Here is a 21,240-nt window from a genome sequence, read left to right as displayed (position 1 = left end):
TGGTATCTCTACGAAAACATCTTAATAAAGAATTGCCAAATGCTAATTGAACGTCAAGGTGAATAAGCAAATTGACACGACGACGGTTTGACATTTTGGACTTTGGAGGACTGGAACGAAGAAAATAATGGTTGCCGAAGCTCGTATTTTTTAATTTTCCCAATAGTTAGAAGACGATGGGGAACTGTGATAAAATAAAACAGCATTCAAACATAAAAGAACTTGAATGAGAGCGTAGAAATTATGGCACGGTGCTCGCAAACCTCATATGAGTTTATTCAAGGAGCGTACAGTCCTGTGATAGCCGTGTTGTGCACGGAAGATGCCGAGCTTGTTTGCCAAAAAAATAACCTGAAATTTGTTGAACTTTTACGTCCTTTTTCACAGTTGACTAGCGAAGGTATTATATAAAAACGTGTTCAATATGATTTTTTTGCATTCAATTCTTATCTTACCTAAATTTTTGTTGCTTAGTCAACGAAACTGAGCAGTAAGTTCAGTATCCACTCACTAACTTACCTCTTAGTTTGTTGTAGTGAGACTCTGATTACCTAAAAGTTGCTCACTTATTTAGGTGATACGAAAAATTTCGGGAAAGAATATTGAAATATTTATGCCTAGATAACTAGCTTATCAGCCATGTTATTTTTAAAGTAAATGGTTTGAACCCGGGAGTATCGTTACATGCTTGTAAATGTCGATCGTCCGGGTTGGTATAGTCCTGAGAAGGACTGTTTTTGTTGTTGCTGACTGACGTTTCGACAACCTTAGCGGTAGTCATCTTCAGAGCCAAAATGACTCTGAAGACTCTGAAGTCAAAGTGACTCTTTTTGACTCTGAAGATGACTACCGCTAAGGTTGTCGAAACGTCAGTCAACAACAACAAAAACAGTCCTTCTCAGGACTATACCAACCTGGACGATCGACATTTACAAACATGTATGTTATTTTTAGTGATATGTTTCTCCTAATTACCAAAATACAAGTTACTTACAAAGATAGTTTGTCATTTCTGTTTTAGCACATATTCGTGATCCATTGAACTTAACCCACCCAGTGAAAGGATGGAAACTTCGATTTGTAGAACTGTCCGCTCCTGCCCCATCAAAAGATGCCGTCAATAAACTTTTAGCTGACGTTGTTTCAAGGAATCATGGACCTGAGAGAAATGACTCAATGTCAGTTGAAGAACAAAAGAAAGGTTTCATAATTCTGTTATCACACAGTTAGTGGCAAGCTTAAGTCATGTCATTGATCCTTGATTGTACAATGTGCTTATTTTTTTAGCATCCGCGCCATGGTTTGAAGCTTTTCGTGATTGTTTTATTCAAACTCTCAAACCATCTAATCATGAATTTATTCGTCATTTTTTGGGCTGTATCCTTTTTATGATTAACTTATCTTAATATTGGTTGTTACAACACAGAAATGATGATAGCAGTTGGTGTTAATGACAATTTTTACTTTGAATACAGTAACTTTGATTTCAGATTTGCAAAATGATCCCAATCATTAGGAGCCGAAATCAATTTGTCTTCACCAAATCAGAGCAAGTCTATTATGTTCATTGACTTGAGAAACTTTACTAAAACTCACTAAGCTAGTCCGTTAGAAGCTGATCATAAAAAAATGCGACTTGTTTCATTCTTAACTAAGTAATCAGGTTTATTTGTAGTTTCGTCAAACAATGATGATCCTTTAAATGCTTTTCATTCTCTGAGTGAAGCTTTAGATATTCAGCAAACATCAGATGGTGCTAATTCTAGATGGTTTGCCGCAAACATTTTTAAATATTACCTAATGATACATGATGTCACCAACGGCGTCCAGAATAAGTATGTGAAAATTGTAAAATTTTGTGTAAAAGGTTAACTATTCTGATTTCTTCATACTCCTAAACAGGTACATTGTGTAATGTTAAAGTTAGGTAAACCAGGATAATCAGGTTTATGTTGTGAATAATATTTGGGACTTATGTTATTGTAAAGAAGAATAGTAAACAAAGTAGTACATGGACTAGAAAATGGCAAGGTTTCAGGGGGTCTTTAGAAGCATGATAATATTTAAGAGTTGGTGTGCTCCATCTTTAAGATATGATGCTCTTGAATCAACAGGGCAGAAGGAATATATCAGAGTATGAAGTCATATTATGGTTCAAGTATTTGTCATTTGTTGATGATCAATTCCCGAAGTGTGGAACAAAATAGTTTACATCTTCCAGATCCATGGTCACAGTTCAAAATACCAACAAACACAAAGAAATTGGTAGGTGGTATGTGGCATCTCTTCTAGAGAAATATGGCTTCCTACATATCACTAATGTTTTGTACGAGAAAGGCGACTGTCAATTTCATTATTTTTCTGTCAATAGGACACGGTTAAGGATGAAATTGATTCAAAAGGTCAAACAGAAACAAAAGAAAATAATCTGGCTTTTAATGAAAATTGCGTTTCGTCCTTGTCTTTTTCAAAGAACAACATGCAGTCAGAATTTATGGGTCCATTATCATTTGAGAATGAAATTAACCAAGAGCCTGAACATTTGTATGAAAATAATGTTGATGGTGAAGAAATCAACAAGGGTACAACACATCTCTATGGAACATTAATGAATCGAGCAAAGAGTAACAGTGAACAACGTGGAACATGTCTGACACTTAGTGATCATGATAGGATAAAAATTTTCATTCATGAGCTGGCCATTCGAGGATTGATCCCATTTATCGAGAAAACAATGAGGTCTTTGTATGATCAGGTATGGATATGAGAGTACACCTAGTGATCACATGTAACGTTTAGATGTACCGACGTGCGTTTTTTGTTGTAGATAAATGCGCGCAAAGGCTTGCATAAATCTTTTTTTAATGTCACAAAGAAATGGTTTAGTGGTGGCAAAACTCCTGGACAAATAAATTCCAGTCATATTCCTGGTATAATGTGAGTGCTTCCATTTCATTGCTATGATCTTTCAATTGTCTCCAAACTGACAAAAAAGTCCTGGTAACGAGACTGAACTATCTCGTAGTTATATTGAATAGCTTATTACCAACATAGGCCAGTAAGCTATTCAATTTTTCTGCATGTGCCCACAATAGTTATTCGCTGTTAATGTCATTTAACAAAAATACGTGAACGCTACCTCAAGCAAATAATTGAAGCCATATCTTACGCCAGACACGCGAGATTTTACCCCAGACACGCGTGTTTATTGTGTTTCGAGATTCTCTCGCGGAGTAATAATTGATTGACTACACACGCGTGTCTGGGGTAAAATCACGGCTTCAAAAAATTATTGGGGTTTTGTATTACAGGTAGCGTTCCATGTATTTTAGTTCAACGATTAATGTAAATTCCTGCGTCATTAAGGCTCTTTAAATATCACATCCAAACTCCTTTACTGTGATTCAAAGAAATATTTAAACGTACAAGAAAATATTCACTTACTGTATCGTGAAAAATCACTTTGAAACTACTATTTTATTCAAGACTTTTTCTCTAGTTTATGGGGGGGGAGGGGGGAATGTGGACTATTGTGTGTATTGTTTAATTACCACGCCATCGTTTGATAACGCTTCTTTAGTGTCCCGTATGTGGAATTCTTAAAATGTTATTAATTTATATATTTATAGCTATGAGAACGATTCAGCAGAACTTTTATGGCGTAAGCTCGGTGATCTAGCATTTCTTGTTCAAAACTACGAACTGGCGTACAATTCATATCATTCCGCGAAACGGGACTTCAACGCGAATCACGCGTGGTTGTATTTTGCTGGCGCATTGGTGAGTTCCTTACTTTTTTTTACGTACTAGAGACTATGTTTGTAAATGTAGATCGTCCAGGTTGGTATAGTCCTGAGAAGGACTGTTTTTGTTGATGTTGACTGACGTTTCGACAACCTTAGCGGTAGTCATCTTCAGAGTCAAATGAGGAGTAAACGTCAGGTTAGCCGTATTTGTTATCTGGTTCTTACGTCATTGTATTGTGTGTACAGGAAATGTGTATTGTCATTGTGAATTAGTGTGAAGTGAAATATTTTTAGTTGTGATGTGTGATTTAGGTAGATTATGGTAGCTACGTCGATGTTCACATTTCTTCTTACGACAACAGACGGCAACTTTTCTAGTGATACGTAAATAGAGAAGTTAGGAAGTAACGAAAAAACCTTACAACCTACTCTTTATTTCTGATCACAGTTAAACATATTTCTGACAATGTCTGTGTCTCCGTTTCAACATATATCAAATTCATAAATATTTTGTAACTCACCCTCCCCCCCCTAACGTACCAAGGAAATGGCATCCATCTCGGCGTTTCAACATATATCAAACTCATAAATATTTTGTAACTCACCCCCCTAACGTACCAAGGAAATGGCATCCATTTCGGCGTTTCAACATATATCAAACTCATAAATATTTTGTAACTCATCCTCCTAACGTACCAAGGAAATGGCATCCATCTCGGCGTTTCAACATATATCAAACTCATAAATATTTGTAACTCATCCTCCCCTACCAAGGATATGGCATCCATCTCGGCGTTTCAACATATATCAAACTCATAAATATTTTGTAACTCACCCTCCCCCCCCTAACTTACCAAGGAAATGGCATCCATCTCTGCGTTTATGTGCGACAGTCAAAGACAATACCTCTCCCTTTACATGGAAACTTCAGTCTCGACGTATTTGGATACCTGTCGACTACATCAATATGCAACAAGAGCAACTCTTTTTGGTGTCGAAGCCTTTAAAATTAAAGGGAAGTATTTGGAGGCTGCGTTGGCGCTGCTCAAAATGACGGGAGAGGTTTGTTTGTGATGTATGCTTTGTGCTTAAGTCAGTGAAGTTTTCATGAATCGTCTGATCAAAACATTGGTGAATATATCATATGGTTTATTGTGTTATTTCTTTCTAGGAATCCGATCTTCTTAGTGCCATTCTGTTAGAACAGGCTGCACATTGCTTTCTAAGAACTCAGCCATCTCGTGTTCGTAAATACGCCTTCAATATGATATTAGCTGGTCATCGTTACAGCAAGGCTAATCAGGTAAAGTGGTCTTTTACATAAATGATCATGTTTGCTCTGCTACTCTTAGTAGCTGCTCGAGCTATGTGTACGTATATGAATATTTCAAATACAGATGTACGAGCAAACAATCAATAGGATTAAGATTAGAAGTTAAATGTTAGGGATTGAGTTAGGATTAGGATTTAAATTTTTTTTACATCATTTTGATTTTAGAGAAAGCACGCCTTACGATGCTACAAGCAGTCAATGTTTGTATATAACAGCAAATCTTGGCGAATGGCAGAGGTATCTGTCTAATGGGATACTTACTACTTATTTACTAGTGCTATCCAATTTTACTCCCATTTATCCATTATATCGTAACACTTGACTGCTATTCTACGTCCTATCCTCATTTATCTCAAACTTAGGATCACATTTACTTCATAATTGGACGTCAGTCGTGTAATACTAATCAAATCGATGAAGCATTGTCTGCGTACCGAATGCTCTTGGTTGGAGAAAGTCTTCAATCGCCCGAACAACAAGTATCATATTTAAAAGAATATCTTTCAGTCTTTCAGGTGAAAAATCTTGATGTTTTTTTCATACAATAGCTAGCTATTATCTTAGAAATCCTCTTTAAGGAAGACTGGTCGACTATTTAATAGCTTCTTTCCCTCTCACTCTCGATGAGTTTAATTAGCTTCTTTCCCTCTCACTCTCGATGAGTTTAATAAGCTTCGTTCCCTCTGACTCTCGATGAGTTTAATTAGCTTCGTTGCCTCCGACTCTCGATGAGTTTAATTAGCTTCGTTCCTCTGACTCTCGATGAGTTTAATTAGCTTCGTTCCTCCGACTCTCGATGAGTTTAATTAGCTTCGTTCCTCCGACTCTCGATGAGTTTAATTAGCTTCGTTCCCCTGACTCTCGATGAGTTTAATTAGCTTCGTTCCTCCAACTCTCGATGAGTTTAATTAGCTTCGTTCCTCCAACTCTCGATGAGTTTAATTAGCTTCGTTCCTCCGACTCTCGATTAGTTTAATTAGCTTCGTTCCTTCTCTCGATGAGTTTAATTAGCTTCGTTCCTCCAACTCTCGATGAGTTTAATTAGCTTCGTTCCTCCGACTCTCGATGAGTTTAATTAGCTTCGTTCCTCCAACTCTCGATGAGTTTAATTAGCTTCGTTCCCCTGACTCTCGATGAGTTTAATTAGCTTCGTTCCTCCGACTCTCGATGAGTTTAATTAGCTTCGTTCCCTCTGACTCTCGATGAGTTTAATTAGCTTCGTTCCTCCCACTCTCGATGAGTTTAATTAGCTTCGTTCCCTCCGACTCTCGATGAGTTTAATTAGCTTCGTTCCTCTGACTCTCGATGAGTTTAATTAGCTTCGTTCCCTCCCACTCTCGATGAGTTTAATTAGCTTCGTTCCTCCGACTCTCGATGAGTTTAATTAGCTTCGTTCCTCTGACTCTCGATGAGTTTAATTAGCTTCGTTCCCTCCCACTCTCGATGAGTTTAATTAGCTTCGTTCCTCTGACTCTCGATGAGTTTAATTAGCTTCGTTCCTCTGACTCTCGATGAGTTTAATAAGCTTCGTTCCTCTGACTCTCGATTAGTTTAATTAGCTTCTGCTGCCTCCAACTCTCGATGAGTTTAATTAGCTTCGTTCCTCTGACTCTCGATGAGTTTAATTAGCTTCGTTTCCTCTGACTCTCGATGAGTTTAATAAGCTTCGTTCCTCTGACTCTCGATGAGTTTAATTAGCTTCGTTCCTCCGACTCTCGATAAGTTTAATTAGCTTCGTTGCCTCCAACTCTCGATCAGTTTAATTAGCTTCGTTCCTCTGACTCTCGATAAGTTTAATTAGCTTCGTTCCTCCGACTCTCGATGAGTTTAATTAGCTTCGTTCCTCCGACTCTCGATGACTTTAATTAGCTTCGTTCCTCTGACTCTCGATGAGTTTAATAGCTTCGTTCCTCTGACTCTCGATGAGTTTAATTAGCTTCGTTCCTCTGACTCTCGATAAGTTTAATTAGCTTCGTTCCTCTGACTCTCGATGAGTTTAATTAGCTTCGTTCCCTCTGACACTCGATGAGTTTAATTAGCTTCGTTTCCTCTGACTCTCGATGAGTTTAATTAGCTTCGTTTCCTCTGACTCTCGATGAGTTTAATTAGCTTCGTTCCTCTGACTCTCGATAAGTTTAATTAGCTTCGTTTCCTCTGACTCTAGATAAGTTTAATTAGCTTCGTTCCCTCTGACACTCGATGAGTTTAATTAGCTTCGTTCCCTCTGACTCTCGATAAGTTTAATTAGCTTCGTTCCTCTGACTCTCGATGAGTTTAATTAGCTTCGTTCCCTCTGACTCTCGATGAGTTTAATTAGCTTCGTTCCTCTGACTCTCGATGAGTTTAATTAGCTTCGTTCCTCCGACTCTCGATAAGTTTAATTAGCTTCGTTGCCTCCAACTCTCGATCAGTTTAATTAGCTTCGTTCCTCTGACTCTCGATAAGTTTAATTAGCTTCGTTCCTCCGACTCTCGATGAGTTTAATTAGCTTCGTTCCTCCGACTCTCGATGACTTTAATTAGCTTCGTTCCTCTGACTCTCGATGAGTTTAATTAGCTTCGTTCCTCTGACTCTCGATGAGTTTAATTAGCTTCGTTCCCTCTGACTCTCGATAAGTTTAATTAGCTTCGTTCCCTCTGACTCTCAATGAGTTTAATTAGCTTCGTTGCCTCCAACTCTCGATCAGTTTAATTAGCTTCGTTCCCTCCGACTCTCGATGAGTTTAATTAGCTTTGTTCCTCCGACTCTCGATGAGTTTAATTAGCTTCGTTCCTCCGACTCTCGATGAGTTTAATTAGCTTCGTTCCTCCGACTCTCGATGAGTTTAATTAGCTTCGTTCCCTCTGACTCTCGATGAGTTTAATTAGCTTCGTTCCCTCCCACTCTCGATGAGTTTAATTAGCTTCGTTCCCTCTGACTCTCGATGAGTTTAATTAGCTTCGTTCCTCTGACTCTCGATGAGTTTAATTAGCTTCGTTCCTCCGACTCTCGATGAGTTTAATTAGCTTCGTTCCTCTGACTCTCGATGAGTTTAATTAGCTTCGTTCCCTCTGACTCTCGATGAGTTTAATTAGCTTCGTTCCTCTGACTCTCGATGAGTTTAATTAGCTTCGTTCCCTCCGACTCTCGATAAGTTTAATTAGCTTCGTTGCCTCCAACTCTCGATCAGTTTAATTAGCTTCGTTCCCTCTGACTCTCGATAAGTTTAATTAGCTTCGTTCCTCCGACTCTCGATGAGTTTAATTAGCTTCGTTCCTCCGACTCTCGATGAGTTTAATTAGCTTCGTTCCTCTGACTCTCGATGAGTTTAATAGCTTCGTTCCTCTGACTCTCGATGAGTTTAATTAGCTTCGTTCCCTCTGACTCTCGATAAGTTTAATTAGCTTCGTTCCTCTGACTCTCGATAAGTTTAATTAGCTTCGTTCCTCTGACTCTCGATGAGTTTAATTAGCTTCGTTCCTCTGACTCTCGATGAGTTTAATTAGCTTCGTTTCCTGACTCTCGATGAGTTTAATTAGCTTCGTTTCCTCTGACTCTCGATGAGTTTAATTAGCTTCGTTCCCTCTGACTCTCGATAAGTTTAATTAGCTTCGTTTCCTCTGACTCTAGATAAGTTTAATTAGCTTCGTTCCTCTGACTCTCGATGAGTTTAATTAGCTTCGTTCCTCTGACTCTCGATAAGTTTAATTAGCTTCGTTTCCTCTGACTCTCGATGAGTTTAATTAGCTTCGTTCCTCTGACTCTCGATGAGTTTAATTAGCTTCGTTCCTCTGACTCTCGATGAGTTTAATTAGCTTTGTTCCTCTGACTCTCGATAAGTTTAATTAGCTTCGTTCCCTCTGACTCTCGATGAGTTTAATTAGCTTCGTTCCTCTGACTCTCGATGAGTTTAATTAGCTTCGTTCCTCTGACTCTCGATAAGTTTAATTAGCTTCGTTCCTCTGACTCTCGATGAGTTTAATTAGCTTCGTTTCCTCTGACTCTCGATAAGTTTAATTAGCTTCGTTCCTCTGACTCTCGATGAGTTTAATTAGCTTCGTTCCTCTGACTCTCGATGAGTTTAATTAGCTTTGTTCCTCCGACTCTCGATGAGTTTAATTAGCTTCGTTCCTCCGACTCTCGATGAGTTTAATTAGCTTCGTTCCCTCCGACTCTCGATGAGTTTAATTAGCTTCGTTCCCTCCGACTCTCGATGAGTTTAATTAGCTTCGTTCCCTCTGACTCTCGATGAGTTTAATTAGCTTCGTTCCCTCCGACTCTCGATGAGTTTAATTAGCTTCGTTCCCTCCGACTCTCGATGAGTTTAATTAGCTTCGTTCCCTCTGACTCTCGATAATTTTAATGCAGTGAGTATCTTCTGAATCCATTGGCGAGAATTTGCATCAGATATTTTACTTTGCTATCATTGAAATTACCGTGAAGTTGCGGCAAATCGTGTAGTGTGTGATTACGCTTTGATTACAACACGAGTGTGCATTTATTTATCTAGAAGTAAGTTTGTAAAGTAACTAGTGTCAATTGAGTTGTATGAACATGTTGTGAGAACATTTTCCTCGCTAATTGAAACTTTTATTAACTAAACTCACACTGAATAATGTCCATTTTGTTGACAAGTATTAGGTCAAATATACATTAACATAGTGATATGTTACATGTTTGTAAATGTAGATCGTCCAGGTCGGTATAGTCCTGGGAAGGACTGTTTTTGTTGTTGTTGACTGACGTTTCGACAACCTTAGCGGTAGTCATCTTCAGAGTCAGATGAGGAGTAAACGTCAGGTTAGACACATTTCCTGTACACACAATACAATGACTTAAGAACCAGATAACAAATACGGCTAACCTGACGTTTACTCCTCATTTGACTCTGAAGATGACTACCGCTAAGGTTGTCGAAACGTCAGTCGACAACAACAAAACAGTCCTTCTCAGGACTATACCAACCTGGACGATCTACATTTACAAACATGTAACGATACTCCTGGGTTCAAACCACTTGCTTTATAGTGATATGTTATTTTTCTTTTTAGCAATCAAGTAAGAAAACGTCCCGAGAATCATTGCCTATTTTACCGCTTCCTACTCTTCACCAGAACTCTATTCGTATATTATTCGCTTACAAACCATCACCCACACCTCCCCCCCAACATGTTGGCACTGTGAGACCGCTGCTTGAGCAGGCTCATGTTGACAACAATGCTGAAAAGCATCGTGAAATTGGACTGCATTCGTTTCAAGACATAGAGAATGTGGATTTTGCTTGTTGGGAGAAAATCGAGTTGGAGACGTTTGAAAGAGTCAATCAACGGCAGGCGACGTCAAGCTTTCGCCATTTTACACCATGTTTGACAAACACTACAAAAAACGCATTGAAACCTCGTGCCGTCATAAACGGTAAAGCGGCAACAACTGGAGCAAAGTATTTTTCATGCCTTCGTATATTAATGAATGTAATTTATATCGACATTTTAGAAACGATTGCTGTTGAAGTCGTTTTAAAACTCTCTACGGATACCGTTGACCTTGTATAACATGACGTTGCTGTGGACATTTACCGATGAAGAAAGTGATAAGGATGACCCTGTCGGGAATGAGGTATTCATTTGGCTAATTTAATTCTATCTTCAAGTTCTTTCATTTCATCTGACTTTGTGTAGTTTGCAATGAATGATGATCTTGTGAATGCTGAAGTTATTAAAGAATTTACAATCGCTGACAAAGAAACTAAACCAGTATTTATCTTCAAGATTTCATTTGCACACATATTCGCATTATATTTATCAGAATGTACCTCGTTTCAACTATAGGCTTTATTGTGTGTCACCTCGAAAAATTGGACATGTTCAAATTACTGGAATAAAGTACAGTCTGAGTGGTAATGCTCCTGTTGATACCGCTGATCAACTGAACGCATTTCGTGTCACTGGAAAGCTTGACATTAATGTTTGTGGTCCAAGGTTGAATGGTAGCAAAGTTGAGCGTTCATCAGTAATGTACGGTGAAGACAATCGTCTGAACATTGTTGTGGTGAAAGCTATGCCACGTCTCAAGGTGTTACTTGCTTTGAAATTGTTTTAAGTCCTACGTGATATTCATACTAATGTGAGATTGGATTTCTTTAAGGTAACGTTTTCCAGTTTTCCAAGCTCTTTGCTTTGTGGTGAACTACATCAGTTAAATGTATGCGTGGCAAATGAAGGCGAAGCTCCGTTACACAAACTTCATGTGGCGTCTACGAGTGACAACCTATTTGCGTTCGATGCAGATTGCAACAAAGATGTCAAAGTTGCAGAATTTCAGAAGAAACAACTTTGTCGAAGTGTTAAACGTGTCTCAGAAATCAAACTTCCAAATGATTGCTTGAATCCAGGTGATCAAACAGAATACCATATGTGGCTGCAAGGATCTCAGAAGTCTGGCACGACTGAAGAGAAGCTTTTGTTTTACTATGAGTCAGCTGAAGAGAATCCTAGTCTGTGGTAAGTTTATCCTTAGTTGTACGTAATGATCCTCCGTGGATTTGTATATTTTATATGCAAAGTTTATCCTTAGTTGTACGTAATGATCCTCCGTGGATTTGATATTTTTATATGCAAAGTTTATCCTTAGGTGTTCGTAATGATCCTCCGTGGATTTGTATATTTTATATGCAAAGTTTATCCTTAGGTGTACGTAATGATCCTCCGTGGAATTGTATATTTTATATGCAAAGTTTATCCTTAGGTGTTCGTAATGATCCTCCGTGGATTTGTATATTTTATATGCAAAGTTTATCCTTAGTTGTACGTAATGATCCTCCGTGGAATTGTATATTTTATATGCATTTCATTTTATTCTTCACTTCATTTTTGCAATAAGAACAAAAAATTAATAGCTACCTGTTTTAGTCATAGAACTGTTCGTCACCAGTCCTCTATAAAGACAGAAAACTCCTCGCTGTTCGAGCCACGGCGAAAAGATGTAAAATAAAACTTGACATCGACAACTCGGCGGAGTGTAAGGAGTACGTAAGAACGGACATTTTTTATTTCTTTGCTTTTATTTCAATTGTCGGAATTTTCGTATCTCTCTTTATGTCGTGTAGGATTTGAAATGTGATTGAAAAAGTTATCACATAAAATTATCAATATTTTTTAGTACTACGGAGGATAAAGATGAGTTGGTCGTTACTTTGGAAGTTGAAAACTTGTCCCGGTTTGTTTTGAGTTTAAGATTCGGCAAAGATCTTGTTTTTTCATTGGCGTTTATTTTAAAATTTTTTGTATTTGCATGTGTCGTTTCATTTAGAGAACTGCATGTATACTATGGTTATCATTAATGGTTATACCATGATTATCATTAATGGTTATACCATGATTATCATTAATGGTTATACCATGGTTATCATAAATGGTTATACCATGATTATCATTAATGGTTATACCATGGTTATCATAAATGGTTATACCATGGTTATCATTAATGGTTATACCATGGTTATCATTAATGGTTATACCATGGTTATCATTAATGGTTATACCATGGTTATCATTAATGGTTATACCATGGTTATCATTAATGGTTATACCATGGTTATCATTAATGGTTATACCATGGTTATCATTAATGGTTATACCATGGTTATCATTAATGGTTATATTATGGTTATCATTAATGGTTATACCATGGTTATCATTAATGGTTATACCATGGTTATCATTAATGGTTATATCATGGTTATCATTAATGGTTTTACCATGATTATCATATATAGTTAAACCATGATTATCATATATAGTTAAACCATGATTATCATATATAGTTAAACCATGATTATCATATATAGTTAAACCATGATTATCATATATAGTTAAACCATGGTTATCATATATAGTTAAACCGTGGTTATCATTTGTGGTTATTAAGTGTATCATTTCAATGCCTTAAATAGACTGAAGCGCAGCATCGTACGTTCTCAGTTTATCAAGTTTCGTGCATTAGCAAAAAATGGATTTTAAAACCTTTAAGTCATCACAGTAAAGGTAAATATCGCTAATACACGATTGGATATTGCTGTTTTGTTAAAAAGGTTCTATAGGTTGTATTAAAATAAGTACCTTCTATTGAAACTATGCTTTTATTAGATGAGATCTTAATTTTTATGCTTCAATCGATGCTGAACTTAACTTAAGCAGAACAATGGTATTACAAAAGTTTGATTTCAACAGGGTATAGTCTTCCCTTTGTTTATTACTTAGATGGAGTCATAACCATCAATAGAGGCGAAACTGTCATAACTTATTTCAAGGCGGTGAGAAGACTAAATGGTTGGTAATGTTTAGATTGCGTGAACTTTTTGTTGGTGGGTGGGGTGTTGCTTATTCAATAATCATTTTCTCTTTTTTTATTAGTTTCAGATTATTCAATAAATCATGTTACCTTTACTGATAAAGAGGTATTTTTGCTGAACATTGCTGTGTAGCATCAACAAACTGAAAACTGCAAAATTTCACATCATTTTTTTCCCGCAATCTTTACCTTTGTAAACTCAGACAGACATTTCAAGCGTTCCTCACTGGGAGTTTCTATGCAAATCAAGACCTTGGAAAGAACTCATTGAATCTGAGGACATGGCTAATTGTGGAATAAATGTTGACCTGGGTCTTGTTGTGTTATGGGAGGTTGGTATAAATACATGACGTCATGGTTTAGTTGTAGCTGTGGTTATTTATTTGCTTCTTCTAGTTACCATTTGATTAATACTTAAATTCCCACTTTACTCTCTTCAATACTTCATCTAATCAATCCTTAACAATCATACAAGATCTATTTCGTATCACCGACACTCGCTACGTACCTGTTTGTACTGCGTGCATTCAAGTATTTTCCAATACAATTTTTCCTTGTTTGTAGTCATCGTTCATTGATTCTCATCTATCCAAACATTCAATACACGGTCAAAGCGAAGTTGCTGTTGTTACCTTAGCAGAATCAATATCAGCTCCTGCTTCTGTTCAGGTAGAATTTTCAATGAAATGTTTATCCCTGTGGTGAAGATATTGCTCTACTTGGCTCTTTGCATTAAAGGGAAAATGAAGTGAAGGTCAATGTGTGTATTTTCGAATGCTTTTGCAAGGGGGGGAGGGGAGGGGGGAGGCATGTATCAATTTATATAAGGGAATCTATTTTTTTATTTTTGTTAAAACTTGGTTAAAAAGTCATTTAGGAAAGATATTATTTGTTGTAGTGATCACACTAACATTTCATTCAAGATTAATTAAATCTTTAGGAATGCCAACCGGAAAACCCATCTTACAATTTTCATATTGATTGTGACGATTTTTATCCTTATGCAATAATTAATTCATTTGGACTTGTCTTTTATCAAAAAAAAAAAAATACTCAGATAAATATGTTTCGTATGGCAAGCTATTATTAGCAAAAAATATATTTGAACTTAGTGAGCTGGGGATAATCTCATCTTTGTGCACTGTGAGAGTGTTAGTGCCGTTGTTTTTAGAGAAAACCAGTAGACTTGTAGTGTAAAAACTGAAAATAATTCAGTTTTTACTGTTCGTTGTTTTAAAAGTACTTATTACCAAGATTGGAAAACTGGTGCATATGGCATTAATGGTGTTAAAAGATTAATTTGATTTTAGTTGACGAGTCCTAACTTTATTTCAAATCCAACCACGAAACAAGAAACAGAGGGCAATACTGAACTTTACATCAAGTATTTCATTGAATGTCCAAGCATTGTTGTTCTTGCAAGAAGGTAAAAGCTCTACATCGAAAATATTTTTTGTATGAATTTGTAGCTGCTATCCTCTTTGGATTTTTTGGGTAAACCGTTTATTTATTCTGTAAAGGTTTCCCTTGTAAAAATATACTTTATGTTCAATGTTGTTAGCTTGAGCTTTCGACCTTTTTGATTTTCCCGCCTTTCGCGTCCATCGATAATGAATAATCTTTTCCTTTGCATTTCTCTCAGGTTTTGTCGTGTGACAGTAAATGTAATATTTCATAACTGTACTCAACTCAATCTCAAAGCGTTTTTCGAATTGCTGGAGGCTGAAAGGTAAATTTTAAATATTTTTCGATGACATATTGTGACGTTCACTCAAATATTTGAAGAAATAAGCGTCCTTTCATGTGAAAAAACTCAGTTAGAAATTCAACAGACAAGTTCTCAATCTTATTTTGTTATTTATTTTGTTTGTTGTTGTTGAACTGAGACATTTGTCTCATAGTTACGTACATAGTTTTTGCGATATCGTATCGAAAAAACACCCTGAATTATGTTATAATGTCATGTCGGACGGTGCGTAAAATATCTTTGTGTAGTACATTTTCAAATGGAATTATTTTTATTCCAGGGATGAAGCCATTCTTAAAAAAAGTTCTGAAAAATATTCAGAGACTAGTAAGCCTTCCAGTGGTCATTCTTTCCAATATAACAAGGTATTTCATTGGATAGGAAAAAGATCTAGACAGTTAAATTTACTACCTCTACAAACCATGAAGCTGACGTTTTTTGCTAAAGTTTTTCAAACTGGTATTTTCAATTTAAATGCTTGCTGTTTGATGGTATCAAATGGTGCCAACCAATTGATGGTAGAGCAAAAACCACCCCCTCCATGTATACTTCATGTTACCAACACCAAGGAGAACGTCGAGAGCTCCGCTTTAGAACTACCGAGAACAAGGAATTGTTTCTCGATTGTGAAATGGTACATAGATAGCACATTTGTTACTCAATTAAGATAAATATTGGCTTTGTTAGGAATTATTTTCTGCTAAATGTGCATAATGGTATGTCAGTGCCAACGACTTGGTATACTTCATGACTTACTTCATGCTATTGACAAATGATGGCACACTTTTATCAATTATTGATGGCCAATTTTACTAACTATAAAGTAATCGCTGCTTGAGATTCTTAAAGAAAAGCGTTAACAACATCAGCTTAAGATCTACTGACTCAACTTGTTGTCTATCTTATGAAAATGGCATTTTATAAGCAAAAAACCCATCGTGATCTTTCTCTTAGCCCCCATAATCTTCCAAATATACAAAATCATGTGATTTATACTCACTGTCATGTATGACGGTGAGAAAAAATGTTCACTGACGTTTACAAAATGATTTAAAAGATTTTTTACGTAATAATAAAAAACAAAGTTTGTCTTAGTTGCGTTCTTTTGACAGTATATTTCACATGATGTATTGATCAAATAGCCCATGTAATACAGAAAATGTCGTGATCAATAAAACCTGCAGTAGAAATTTTATGAAATCTTCATAATTTCTACAGGAAGTTAGGAGCAATGAAACTTCTATAAAAATGTTACGTCGCTGATATTGGGTGAAGATAAGTGACGTTGCCAGCCCGCAAGTTTTAGTCATGGTGCGTAAATTTCAAATCATTGTCATTTACCGACCAAAATATTTACCTAGCTAGCACAAATAATGTTGTGAATTGGTTACGTCCCTCCTGACGAAAGTGTAATTAACATATTTTGCGTGAATTTCTACGTGATTGCATCTTTACACAGGGAAGTATTTTAACTCTGCTCCTTTCCACGTTTGTCTATTTACCCTATGCTGGACTGCGGTTTTGTATGGTATCTTGGTAATTGCTTTTATTTTTTATGTTGATTGGGTTTGTCAGGCAATCCTGATCCTGCCACTTTTAACAACAATTAACTTAGTTTAGGTTGTATTGGCTTCGTTCGTCTGTTTGTCTGTAAAATGATGATTATTATACTTACAATTGATAGAATGTTTTGATGGAACATTACCTTTGACAAAAGGTCTCTATTGAATTTCATACATGAAATTAAGTGAAACTGAAATTTCATACATGAAATTAAAATAAATTGAAATTTCATACATGAAATGAACGGTTTCATGAGGAAATAAAACATTTCTTTTAGAAGAATTTTGAAAATAATTCTTTCCAACCGATAGCAGTTGTAAACAAGGTTCTAATACATAGTCGCCATTGGCTAGTTCTTACCATGAAGATGTAAGTAAGTTATTAACAATAACATATGATGTATTAGATATTTTTTATCTATTTTTTATCTATGGCCCTAACATTCAACCATTTAGATGCGATTATTACAACAGTCAACAATACTAAACTTTACATCAAGTATACTGATGAACTCCAAGCATGGTCCTTTCAAGACGGTGAAACAATTCTCATTCTGTTTAAAAAATATTTTAATTTTTATGTGTTTGTAGTGCTATTCCATTTGGATTTTGAAGGTAAAACGTCTTTGCTCATTTAGTAAAAGTTCTCCTGGTCAAAAGTTCCTTATATTTACTTATTCGGTATTTTCTTTGAAGCTTTTGAACTTTTGATTTTCCCGCCTTTCCGTCCACCATTCATCAACAATGCATAATCTTTTCCTTTGAATTTCTCTCAGGTTTTGCCGAGTGGTACTAGGTGTGTAATATTTCATAACTGCACTCAATTTAATCTCAAAGCGTTTTTCATATCTCTCGTGGTGACGGGGCAGAAAGGTAAATTTAAATATTTTGTACGACATATTACCAATCCATCAAATGTTTGATGACGTTCAACCAACAAAGTGTCTTACTTACATGTGACAAAAGTCAGAAAACTGGCAGGGAAATTCAACTGACATGTTCTTAAAGTACTCAAAGTTATATTTCATTTATTTTGCTCCTCCGAGCTTAAATTGAGTCATATTTTTAAAACTTTTATAGACTCGTTGTTTCGTGATTTTGTATACAAAAAAACTTGTTAGTGTTATGCTATTTTCTCAACATGACAAAACACTCAGAAGTGCGATACATTTTTGTCAAAGATTACCAATGTCATTCCACTCTATAGTAATTTCTACATGAAACCCATAACAAAAGCATGTGTAGTCTATTTTACTGAATTATAAAAATTATAAAGAAAATCGTCAAGTATTGATTCAATGTTACACAAAGTTACTTTTACTTAAGTTTGTTATTATCACAAAGAAATTGGTTTGCTTTTTCTTGCAAATCTTCATAGGAACATCCTTGTGGTAGAACTTGCATCATAAGCCAAGATTTTGCTTTCATACCAACCAACTCCCATTCATCTTTAACAGTGGATAATTGAAGGTCCAGGTATGCCAAAACAATACATGTTGCCCATATTGTCATCATATTTCCATTGCATGACACTGGACAGGCATCTTTTAGATCTGTTATTGATTTACCAACCATATTTGATATTGCTGACGTCAATTCCCAGGCACCATTTGCTAGCTGAAGATTGATTATCTGTGAAAGTGGATTACTTGAATCTCCTATTCATGAAAAAAATGTCGATGAATTCTTTAATCATGTCATTATAATCTTCTAAAGATACAAAATCATGTGCTTCAAACTCACTGTTATGTTTGACATTCCCTAAACTTTAATATTCTAAACCATCATGATCAAAACCAATCCATAAAAAATTTTTCATGATTTCTTTATTCAATAATGTCATTAATATTTGCAGCAAATAGAAAAAATGTTTCATACTCACCTCCAAACTTGGTGTCTTCTAAAATTCCGTCTGCAATTGCACAGCTTTTAGTATCACTGTGATCTATCCATGAAAAAAATGTTGATGAATTCTTTAACTCGATATCATTGATATTTTTAGCAGGTATGGAAAGCTGGGTTTTGCACTAACCTTGCAAAATTTGGTCAACCTCTACACTTTGGTAGTCATTTGATAAACTTAGAAACTTAGGAGCTGATCTTGGGGGGATGGGAATTAAACATTTAAAACCTCTGTCACTGCTACGTGTACCGCCACAAGCCACTGGAGGCTTCAACATGAACTCTTCCTCCTCCTGAGGCATTAAATCCCAACTGTGCAAACTTCCTTTAACTGCTTGTTTTCTATCTTGATCAATGGCAATAAATGCAGTTTGTGATGATATAACATTGGAGTCACAACTTAGCTGGATTATCTCTGCCTTTTTTCCACCATCCAACTCCAATTCTTTTATCAACTTCTTGGCTGCAAGGTGGTGAATAGTTGACACTTGGGAAGCAGTCTCTTTTTTCACTGCTGGTTTGATTGGAAAATTCATCTTATGCTCTACTTTAGCTGCAAGTAAATCACCACTAAGGAGTATTTTTCCTTCTTGAGGTGATGAGGATGTTGACTTGTCATGAAGAATTGCATATACAATGAGACATTCACCAATAAAAATAGGTGGAAGCTTTTCTTTTGGAACTACATTTACTGTTATATTGTTGGAAACAGTGACAGAAATTTGAACATCTGTCACAGAAGGTTGCATGGCTTTCTTCAGTGATCTTATCACCTGAAAAATAATTTTTCTAATTATTTCCAATACTTTTTAAGAAAGCTGATGTACATGTACCTTAGGTTGCATCCTCTCTCCAGATACAATGAACTCAGCAGCACCTTTGCCAGCTTGTGCAATGCCTTTCACTAAAGTTGTTGATGCACCAGAGCCAATACCAAAAGAAAAACATCTACGAAAAAGAACATTTTGTTATAAATAATTATGCATAACAAAAGGTACCAATAGTTGTTTAATGATGATTTACCTGGAGTTGTTGGAGTTTTTCTTAACAAGTTGAATGACAGAGTCAGTATTACTTATGCTTCCATCAGTTAGCACAAACACCTGCCTTGGCAAACCTTTCTTTGGTGCATGACTAAATATTTCTTTAAGTGGATCAAATAGCTCAGTACCACCCAAATCAGCTTGAAGATTCTCTGCATGTTTTACAGCTTTTCCAAATTTTTGATTGTATGGAACACTTTCTGGAAATAGGTGAACATATGTGCTGCCAAAACCTATTATATTGAAATAACATCCTTCAGGAATACTTTTAAGAAAGAGTAGAAGTGTTTCAGCTGCATCTTTGATGTAGGATCCAGCCATACTACCACTTCGATCAATTACAAACACAAATTCACAAGCTGCTTGAAGACAATTATTTTCCCCCTTGAATTCTGGGATGAAGCTCACCATGATTGCTGAAGATTTTTGAAAATTGTTTTCACCATTTGATAAACCTGGTTCAACAATAATTAATGGCTTGTTTATCTCTTTTGGTTGCACTAAAATGACAATATCAGTTTGTTTTACTTCCGTTAAAGTCACTTTGATCTTTTCACCATCATTGTCAGCAAAAATCTTGTGTGATGGTGATGTCACCTTATCAATGTTTGGTGCATCATCTATTTCAAGGCTGAACTGGTAAGAATCGGGTCCAGTCCCTTGTTTTGCAGTTGCCCCACTATCGGAAGATACTTCGGGTGCCAGAGGGTTATTGCTTCCTGTCGGTGTGTAACGAGGTTTGAGCACTTTAGGTAAAACAAATCTCACAGCACCACCAGCTTCAACATTCAGTTCACCAACCATAGTTAATTCCAAAACAGCCATTTCTTTCGGGGGAAGATTGCCTAAAACCAAACTAAATATATCTCCTTGTTTCTCCTCTCCAAAAGCTGCTGTTCGTCCACTCGATACTGCTTCTTTGTACTTCTCTCGAGCTTTCTCTTTTTCTTGTATTTCAGCACGGATTTTTTTGCCATCAATGCAAGCCTCCAAACCTACTACAGCAAAGGAATCGTCTACAGGCGTACGAAAAAATACTTCGAGAGGATTTTCTGTATGATTGACATACGTCAATGTTGATCGAAAACCAACAACTTGGCCTTTTAAAAAGGATCGAACGCATTGACTTTTCAATGGAACTTCTTCGTTTCTGTCGCAAATAAATACACCGTACGTCAACATCTTGGTAAAAATTTGACTTGAAGCCAGTGGAAACGCTTATGAAGTACACAACGTTTTGTACAAAATAAGAGTGTTTGTTTGTGACGTCAAAACGGCCATGTTGGGGGAGTACATTAAAATGCCGATGCTTAACAGAGCATTAAATTAACATAAATTCTTTTCTTCATATTGGATTTTACCCCAATATAGCGACTGACGAAAACACTATAAGTGGATGATATTGCTTCATCCATAAAGATCTTAGTGCAACACCCACATAATTAAGGAATGCGGATGCTGTATCAAAACTTTCGTTGATGAATACAAACTGAAAATGAGTTGATTTTTTATTGATGCCGTCATCTGCTACAAATGTTGTGCCTTTCCATTTCAACAGCTTACCGAAACCTCTAAATTA

At 36.3% G+C, this 21,240-nt stretch overlaps 2 protein-coding genes across 2 annotated transcripts; one reads left to right on the top strand and one right to left on the bottom strand.

The window, feature by feature from the left end:
- The first annotated feature begins 13 nt into the window (after nucleotides 1-13).
- LOC124436540 (trafficking protein particle complex subunit 8-like) lies at nucleotides 14-16,028 on the top strand. Its single transcript, XM_046986488.1, is given in 30 exon segments — nucleotides 14-400; nucleotides 1,022-1,201; nucleotides 1,288-1,377; nucleotides 1,664-1,835; nucleotides 2,115-2,265; nucleotides 2,372-2,755; nucleotides 2,828-2,937; nucleotides 3,630-3,780; nucleotides 4,605-4,808; nucleotides 4,918-5,049; nucleotides 5,245-5,316; nucleotides 5,442-5,594; nucleotides 10,110-10,473; nucleotides 10,552-10,576; nucleotides 10,578-10,674; nucleotides 10,737-10,811; nucleotides 10,887-10,898; nucleotides 10,900-11,130; nucleotides 11,203-11,558; nucleotides 11,967-12,013; nucleotides 12,016-12,082; nucleotides 12,217-12,274; nucleotides 13,010-13,100; nucleotides 13,317-13,385; nucleotides 13,470-13,513; nucleotides 13,611-13,739; nucleotides 13,972-14,076; nucleotides 14,718-14,833; nucleotides 15,050-15,136; nucleotides 15,435-16,028. Coding segments are annotated over 30 exon segments (4,320 nt in total). The 5' UTR covers nucleotides 14-243; the 3' UTR covers nucleotides 15,826-16,028.
- A 1,690-nt stretch (nucleotides 16,029-17,718) lies between these two features.
- Nucleotides 17,719-21,132, bottom strand: LOC124436546 (von Willebrand factor A domain-containing protein 5A-like). The gene is made up of 5 exons (XM_046986494.1): nucleotides 19,642-21,132; nucleotides 19,452-19,566; nucleotides 18,749-19,391; nucleotides 18,599-18,661; nucleotides 17,719-18,374 (listed from the first exon to the last, which is right to left on the bottom strand). Exons 1-5 carry the CDS (start codon nucleotides 20,841-20,843, stop codon nucleotides 18,034-18,036), a joined length of 2,364 nt encoding a protein of 787 aa, XP_046842450.1. The 5' UTR covers nucleotides 20,844-21,132; the 3' UTR covers nucleotides 17,719-18,033.
- Nucleotides 21,133-21,240: the final 108 nt, after the last annotated feature.

This window comes from Xenia sp. Carnegie-2017, unplaced genomic scaffold (genome assembly GCF_021976095.1).
Source record: "Xenia sp. Carnegie-2017 unplaced genomic scaffold, XeniaSp_v1 HiC_scaffold_16, whole genome shotgun sequence".
Taxonomy (NCBI): Eukaryota; Metazoa; Cnidaria; class Anthozoa; order Malacalcyonacea; family Xeniidae; genus Xenia; species Xenia sp. Carnegie-2017.
The sequence above is the reverse complement of the archived record's forward strand: the minus strand, read 5'-3'. Positions and strand labels throughout refer to the sequence as shown.